An 8906-nucleotide genomic window follows, 5' to 3' on the forward strand; every position below is an offset into this window, starting at 1 on the left:
AGGCAGAATGTACGTAGACCAGAAAGTCCACCAAGTGTAAAACTCAGCAGGGCTAAAGTGAAAAGAAAGCCTTGAAATCTACCTCCTCCTGGCTGGCTTTCTGGCCTAATTGAGTTCCCTGACAGGTTTTAGATGGGGATACCACCTCCAGGACCTCTTTTGTTGGGTAAGGAGGGGTTGACTCTCTCAGCTCCCCTTCTGGAGCTTACAGGAGCACGGGAGTATTGGCCACACAAGCCTCATCCATCTTGCTTACCAGTTCACAGTGATCACCCTTGCCCTGAACCGTAGCCCTTTTCTCCCGAGTTTTGACTTTTCTCCCTATGTTCTCTGAACTACCAGAAGATTCCTTTCTTTTCTTGCATCTGTCAGGACATAAAAGGCTGTACATATGGAATTTTATTCCATTTTCCTGATTGTTTGACAAAATAATTCAAGCTATAAAATAGTATAATAATCAAGATAACTATTCAAGGGCCATCTTTCCCCTGATCCCAAAACATACATACACTAAACAGTGTTAGAATAGAATGTTAATTTCCTTTTAGTTAATGGGTAATCCATAAGTGGTCCAAACTGGCAGGATTCACCCACATGGGCATACCTTCAGGTATATACACACACAGAGAGACAAATACCAGGTATATATACAGACAGATGCCAGGTATATTAACAACAGAGCCAGAAGCAGAAAATGCACTCATCATCAAAGAGAGCACCTATAAACCAGTGTGTACATAGAGGCCACATACCAGGTGTACACACAGACCATATGACAACAGGTGCGTATGCAGGCAGAGGCAGGGAGCACCTTGAGAAGCAGAGTGCCCTCGTAACCAGGTACATGCACAAGCAGAAACAGAGGGTATACTCGAAATCAGAAATAGTGCACTCATTACCAGACTTCACCTTAGAGATGAGGGCTATGAATTCGACCTGTCAACAAGTCCTAAGGACAAACATCCTAGTGGTGCTTCTGGAGGAGCAGTGTCCTAGAGGTGCTTTTCTGGAGCAGAGTCCCAGTCAGGTTTCTCAAGTTCCCTCTCTCCCCATCACCCAGAGTTATGCCAGGTAAGGAGAACCCTGATACTTACCGCAAGCCTCCAGGCATCGCCCCACATTAGGTATCACATTTGTAATGGAGCAAGGGAACCAGGAGCTAGTGGACTAAAGTTGTACTTTATTTCTAAGATTCAGATTTCCAGGAAGACAGGGAGATCATTCTCAAAGCCTGCCTTCCTTTGACAGAATTCTTATACCCTCTCCAAAGTTACTATCTCTAGCTATACATCATCCAGCCCTCTGATCTCTAGCTGAAGGACTCCGTGTTTGTTACTCTCCCAAGCTATTCATCTATTGTTTTTTTCTTCAGCTTCACGGTGTCAGAACCAGGGCAGAAACTGGCTGATGTGACCGACTGTAACTTAGATCATTATTACAGCCTGGGGGTGAGGGCACTGAGGCTGTGTCTCTCTTACAGTCCCTGCTACTTGATCGTCTGAGGAAGAAAAATCTCTTGTGCCCAGGAGCAGGAGGCTGCAGTGAGCTACAATGATACCACTGCACTAGCCTGGGCAATGGAGATTGAGGGAGAAAGGGAGGAGGAAAGAAGGGAGGGAGGGAGGGAGATTGTTTTGTTTCTTACTGTTCCTTTCTCAATTGGCAAATTCTGTGGCTTGTTTATTGTCCAATGATTATTGACCACAAAGCCACCATTAAAAAGGTACTTGGTCCTTGGGTGGTGCCTGTGGTTCAGTGAGTAGGGCGCCAGCCCCATATACCGACGGTGGCGGGTTCAAACCCGGCCCCGGCCAAACTGCAACAAAAAAAATAGCCAGGCATTACAGTGGGCACCTATAGTCCCAGCTACTCGGGAGGCTGAGGCAAGAGAATCGCCTAAGCCCAGGAGTTGGAGGTTGCTGTGAGCTGTGTGACACCATGGCACTCTACCAAGGGTGATAAAGTGAGACTCTGTTTCTCCCTGCCTCTGCCTGCATTCATTTCATGAATGTCTTATCTCTATGAAACAAATAAAACATGATGGGTCTAAGGTCAGGGACAGTGACTCACACCTGTAATCCTAGCATTCTGGGAGGCTGAGGCCAGAGGATCCCTTGAGCTGAGGAGTTCGAGACCAACCTGAGGAAGAACAAGACCCCAATCTCTACTATAAATAGAAAAACTAGTCAGGCATAGTGGCTCACATCTGTAGTCCCAGCTACTAGGAAAGCTGAGGCAAGAGGATCACTCAAGCCCAAGGTTGCTGTGAGCTATGATGTCATAGCACTTTATGCAGAGTGACAAAGGGAGACTGTGTTTCAAAAAAAAAAAAAAGCAGATGAGAGATGAATAGTTTCACTTTTATTTACAGAAAAGCCAGCAATTCCAGAGAGAACCACAAAGATATCTCCTAAAAGAGCTGTTCTGCCCTCATTTCTTTTTGTTATTTTTATACCTTCACATTACTGTGCATGCATCAGTAGTGTCATTAATCATCGTAGCGTACATTAAACAGATCCTCCCCTTATAGGCTACAAAGTCAAAGCATCTCTTGCTTTCAAGGTGGCTGTATCTGCAAAGCATTTTTACTTAGAAATTAGTGCTTCACTGGGTGCTCAGAGAGCTCTGGATCCTTGAATGGTACCATAGAGTCCAGTTTCTCAACTTATCTATGACAGCAGGCCTTGGTCATGGATAAACAATCTGCAGATGTCAGCATGTAGGCTCACCCAGCTTTGTTAGGGGCTATCCAGCTGCAGCCTGCATGAAACAGCCAGCCAGGTTAACAGTGGTTGCTATCAAATGACTAAAGCCAGCCAGGGAAGAACACTTCCCTCTTCAGGGCCAATCTTCATTAAAGATGAACTTCTTTCTTCCCTTTGTCACACAAAGATTTATTATGATCTTTTTAAATGGAATGCTAAACACATTGATTTAAATGACAATGAAATAAAATGAAATTTCATAAAAATGAAGTAATACCAACTTAACAAAAAGGAAATAGGCAGCTGGAGAAGATAGCAAACTGTAACTAAATTACTGTAACTCTTAAAGCTGACTTATATAGAAAATGATGCCCACACCCAGAACCTGCAGGCTTTGAACTTCACCCGGCCCCTGGCCTGGTCTCTGCCACTATGCATTCACTTCCATCCCCCGAAACACACCTTTCTTCCCTCTGACTTGACCACTTCCAAGCCTATTTTCTCAGTCCTGAGCCCTGAGCCATGGCCTCCAGTCTGCTTCAGCTCTGCATCCCTAGGGCCCACCACACTAGGATCCACTGCCCCAGACCGGATCCACAGAGTCTGGACTCACCAGAGCTAGGCTCCAGCGACCCCTCCAACTCCCCAACCACAGCCTAGGCTCCTAGCTTTAGGCTGAGAAGTAGAGTGGGTCCTGCTGCCAGGCCTGTGTCCCAGGCCCCTGTGACCAACTTGGCCTACTGTCCCTCCCTAGTCAGTCTCTGCCTGTCCTGAGGTGAGGCTGTCTCCAGCCCTGGGTCCCTCACTGGCTGCTGCAGTCCCTGCCACCATGTGGAAATATTTTCAATATACTTACATTAGATTCTTCCTCCTCCACTTTATACACAAAAACAGGAGGAAAGCAGGGGCCCTGCTAGTGTCTTATTCTAACACTGAGATTAAGAGGCTTTGCCCCTTTATCTGCTCAGTGTGGGTAAGTGAGAAGGAGGTGAACACCACATGGGCAGCAGGACCTCAGGCTGCTGCCCAGTGGCTCCAAGCTGACACCAGTTTGGAGCTACAGAGGGAAGGACATGGGGCTCCCTCTGGCTTCCTGGCAGCCTCCTCCTGGCAGTTTGTCCCTGCAGGGCTCCAGCTGCTCAGTACAAACACACATGAGAGTGGACTCCCAGAAGCGCCAGAGCACAGGACAGCAGGGGACACACATGCAGATGTGCCTAGGGGCTTTTGTGTTTCTGAGCTTGGATATCAGGAGACAGGGCCATTTTCTGAACAGTGTTTCAGTTGTGGCATGCACAGGGCTGCTGCAATCAGAATGTAATTTCTATGTATAAGGAAACTTTGTGAAGGTTACTTTGATAAAGAATAGTATGGAACTGTCCCCTGGAGAAAGGGTTTAAGAATTTGAGTTTATTTACATCAGAAGCTTAATCTGACTCCAGGTGAGAGTTTCCAGGAAATGAAAATGAGGTACTTGAAGGAGGGAGCATTTGCACACTGTAAGACGAGACAGAGGGTATTGTGAGGTAGCCTTGGCCATGCCTCATCCCAGATTACTGACCTCAGGAGGACATCAGGCCTTCTGTCCTGTTCCAGTCTGGCCCAGACTGATCTGGCTCCCTCCTGTTCCCTCCAGCTCCCTTCTGCTCTGAGGTGACAGGATCCGTTCACTGGATGCTGAGTTTGGAATTCACTAAACATGCTTGTGACCAGATCCTGGAAGAAGCAGGGACAATCCATTGCGTGGGGAAGACGACAGAGCCCCCCCTCGCAGTGTGGAGTAGTTAGGCTGAAATGGAAACATTCTACAAACTGGGCCCAGAGTTCTTAGAAGGCTAGGGCAGAAACATTACTTGAACCCATCAGTTTGAGGTTGTTCTGAGCCAGGCTGACACCATTGCACTCTAGCTAGGGCAGTGTAGTAAGACTCTGTATTAACAAACAAACAAACAAACAAAAGTGGGACAAGAAGTTTCAGGAGAAGAAAAGAGAAGTTTATTTGCTGGTAAATGAGGAGGTTGGCTGACTCCTGCTCAAAAACAGTTAGGCCCCAGATCAGAGCCAGGTTCATGCAGAGCAGGCCCAAACCACCAGGAAGCAGGAACCCTATAAAGGTGCCTCCCTTGCCAGTAGAGGCTTCTGCTGTGACCCTGGAGGGGGGAGCCACAGCAACCAGATGGAGAATCTCCAGCAGCTGTGGAGGCAGTGGGCAACAGGTCCAGCAGAGCCACTGCACCTCCGCTACACACAGCCTATCCCTCTGTCTGGGGTTATTGTGCCTAAGGGGGAAGATGTGCCATCTCAGCCCATAGCTTTCCTCTTTGGGGGGAGATGTGCTGCCTCAGCCCCCACTTTCTCTTCCTGAGAGCCTCTAGGCCTGGGAGGAGACATACTGCCCCAGCCCCAGGTTTCTCCTTCATGGGACAGAAGACTAAGGAAGGGGTATGGCTGGCAGCAGGGAGCAGGAACCAAGTTACTAGCTAGGGACTGTTCCCCAATTGAAACAGGCAATGAGGAGCTCCTAGTGACAATTACACCATCCTGGGCCCATTATTATAGAATTAAACTTGCACCCCCATGCATTCTTCAGGAAGGTTTGATGGAGGATGGAATGGGTATTTAGTTTTATGACATAATCTCAACCTGTCAATTACCCCAAAGGCAGGAGGCAATAGCCAATCCTGCCAGGGGAAAGGTGCAACAAACTAGTCAGCTTAGTTAGCCTATAAAAGACAGTTTGTATTCTGACTTCAGGATCTCTTCTCCACTCATAGAGAGGGCTCCATCTCACTCTTGGGATGTATTCTTCTTGTACTTTGTGTGTTTTGTTCTGCAATAAATGTATGTTGCTGGTGATCTCTCTGTCTGTGATCACTCTGTCATCAGCTTGGTGCTAGTGCTCATTCTTGACATTGGGAGCCAAGAACTAGGAATCATCCTCCAGAGTGACCTAAGACCAGCATCCTCCATGAATATACACATTTGTATTTTTTTTTCTGAGACAGAGTCTCACTTTGTCACCCTCAGTAGAGTGCCATAGTGTCGTAGATCACAGCAACCTCAAACTCTTGGGCCTAAGCAATTCTCTTGCCTCAGCCTCTGAAGTAGCTGGGACTACAGGTGCTGGCCACAACACCCAGCTATTTTTTTGCAGTTGTCATTGTTGTTTAGCAGGCCAGGGCTGGGTTCGAATCCGCCAGCCTGGGTGCATGTGGTTGGCTCCGTAACCACTGGGCTACCACCCATATTGTATTTTTTAGATTTAATAGCCAAGAACTGGGGTGGCACCTGTGGCTCAGTGAGTAGGGTGCCGGCCCCAAATACCGAGGGTGGAGGGTTCAAACCCTGCCCGACTAAACTGCAACAAAAAATAGCCAGGCATTGTGGCGGGTGCCTGTAGTCCCAGCTACTTGGGAGGCTGAGGCAAGAGAATCGCCTAAGCCCAAGAGCTGGAGGTTGCTGTGAGCTGTGACATCATGCACTCTACTGAGGGTGACAGAATGAGCCTCTGTCTCTAAAAATAAAAATAAAAATAAAAGCCAAGAACTGACCGGTCGTGGTGGCTCATGCCTGTGGATGGCCAAGGATGGTGAACCGCTTGAGCTCAGGAGCTTGGGACCAGCCTGAGAAAGAGCGAGACCCTGTCTCTACTGAAAACAGAAAAACTACGTGGGATGTTGTTTCTTAGGCCTGTAGTCCCAGCTACTTGGGAGGCTGAAGCAAGAGAATCGCTTGAGCCTAAGAGTTGGAGATTGCTCCAACCGATCTGGGCGAGCTACGATGCAATCGATGCAATAGCACTCCGGACGGGGATAAAATGGCAACGGCACTCTACCCAGAGGGTCAAAATGAGACTCTGTCTCAGCAGAAAAAAAAAAAATCATTTTCTTCTTTCCTTTTGTCACGCAAAGACTAGTGTGTTCAGAATGTTAAACACATTCTTTTAAATTGAAAAGAAAATAAAGTTTTAAAGAAAAGAAAATAAGCGGTAGGGGAAAGAAAGCAATCTGCAATTAAATTGTGGTAACTCTTACAGCAGAGTTGTATAGAAAATGTTACCCACAACCTGGCCCCCGACACTTTGAACTTCACCCCGCGCCTGGCCACGCCCTCCCTCCCCATTGTCTCCTGGCCCCCAACGCACACAGAGATTCCTGCCTTCTGACCTGACCGCTTCCAAGCCCTACTTTCTGAGTCCTGAACCCTGAGCCACCGCCTCCAGTCGGCTTCAGCCCCAGCCCCTGGGCCACCGCACCTTCGCCCCTTCTCATTCCCCTAGCCCGGTTCCGGTCAAAGTTCGGAGGCAGTCCCCACCTCAGCCAGCTCTAGGCTGGGAAGTAGAGCCGGTTTGGGGGCGGAGCACAGGTCCCCAAAAGGTCCCGCCGCCCCTCCCCCATCCTGCAACGCGCCCCCTCTCCCTCTGCCCTGCCCGGCGCTGCTGCACTGTCCAGCCCCGGGTCCTCACTCGCCATTGCCGCCGCCACGGTCTGGAAGTCTTTCTAATACACTTAAACGATTTTAGAATTTTCCTCCTCCACTTTATACCTAAACACAGGTGGAAAGCAGGGGCCCTGCTGGTGTCTCATTCCAACCCTGAGATTGAGGATTTTTGTCCCATGTAACTGATCCGTGTTGGTGAGAAGGAGAACACTTTACAGTGGGTAGCACAGTCTGAAGCCAGTGGCTCCAAGAGGAGACCAGTCTGGAGGCAACCTGCTCTCCCTGCAGGGCCCCCAAGCAGCTCAGGAGTGTGGATTCTGAGAAGCCCCAGAGCACTGGACAGCAGGGCATCCACGTGCAGATGCGGTTGGGGGCAGGAGCTGGGGGCGTGTTCTGGACAGTGTCTTGGTTGTGGCATGCATAGAGTCACTGGAGTCAGCCTGTGATTTCTATATAGGAAGCAAATCTGCCAAGGTCGGGCACAGAGAGAATAGTTTGCGACTGTCGCTTAGAGAAATGGTTTATGAATCGGGCAGTTCATTTAGGTCAGAAGCTTAATCTGACTCCAGGTTAGAGTTTCCAATAGGTGAAAATGAGGTACTTGAAGGAGGGAACGTTTGCACACTGTAAAGAGGGGACAGAAGGTATTGTGAGGTAGTCTTGGCCATGCCGCATCCCAGATTCCTGACCCCAGGAGGACATCAGGCCCTCTCTTCTGTTCTAATCTGGCCGGGCCTGGTCTTGGTTCCCTCCTGCTCTGAGGTGATGGGATCACCGTACTAGCTGAGTCTGGAGTTCCGGGCACACTCTTGTGACCCCCTCCAGGATGAAGAAGCAGCGACAATCCATTGAGTGGAGGAGAACGACAGACCACCTTCTAGCAATGTGGAGAAGCTGAGTTGAAGCGGAAAATCCTTTTGAGCCAGGCGCAGGGAAGGTGCTAGGTCTCCCTCTCAGGAATGATTAATTCCTGGCTAGAACCTGTCAGTCTGGCTTCCCAGGCAATGTGGATTGCAGGCGGCTTTTCTTGTCACTCAAGGTGAAGAGGTCAGGGCCTGGGCCTGGGCCTTATCCAGGGGCTCTGGGGCAGGGCCTGTGCACTGTCCCTTCAAACCTGCCGCGGGAAGGAAGTGGCCACCTTCAACCTGTGTCCATTCTCGCCGCGCTCAGGGTCCAGTCTGCGGTGATCGGAGAGGCCCTAGGATCCTCTGCCACAGCTTTTTGTCGTCCGGTCATCTACCTTGAGACTTGCACTGCTCTCGAAAGCTATGAGAAGACAGCGGGACATTTCGAGGCCAGGACATGGTGAGGGTGAGCCCCGGCGTCCGCAGGCGGGGAGCAAAGCCTGGTTGGAACTGGTCGGAACCGGCTGTGGCGGGACCCGGGCCTCTCAGGAGCCCGGCTCCGGAGTCTGCTGACTCGAGTCACCGCTGGCTCAGCTCGGCCCTGTGCAGGATTCCTCTCTGCGCAGCTCAGTGGCCGCAGCTGAGTGTGTCTCCAGATTGTGCAGTGACGGCGGTAGGATCGTCTGGGGAGAGTCCCAGCGCGGTGTGTTGAGATCGTCCCCAGTATCTTCTTGCGTTAAAACCTAAATTTAAAGGGCCAGGCGTGGTGCCATATGCCTGTATTCCTACCACTCAGAGGGAGGGTCGCTTGAGGTCAGGTGTTCGCGATCACCTTTCTCTTCAAAAAGAATAGAAAGGCTCGGCGCCTGTGGCTCAAGTGGCTAAGGCGCCAGCCACATATACCTAAGGTGGCGGG

General features: G+C 49.8%; 1 protein-coding gene across 1 annotated transcript in view; it reads left to right on the forward strand.

The window, feature by feature from the left end:
- Positions 1–844: 844 nt before the first annotated feature.
- LOC111727841 (zinc finger protein 20-like) overlaps positions 845–8906 on the forward strand; it is a 23271-nt gene continuing 15209 nt past the window's right edge. Inside the window, 2 exon segments of the mRNA XM_023517994.1 lie at positions 845–1071; positions 1373–1448. Of these exon segments, the coding sequence (XP_023373762.1) occupies positions 845–1071; positions 1373–1448 (303 nt within the window).

The sequence above is a fragment of the Otolemur garnettii genome, unplaced genomic scaffold (assembly GCF_000181295.1).
Source record: "Otolemur garnettii isolate 467f Iridium unplaced genomic scaffold, OtoGar3 scaffold00127, whole genome shotgun sequence".
In the NCBI taxonomy this organism is placed as follows: Eukaryota; Metazoa; Chordata; class Mammalia; order Primates; family Galagidae; genus Otolemur; species Otolemur garnettii.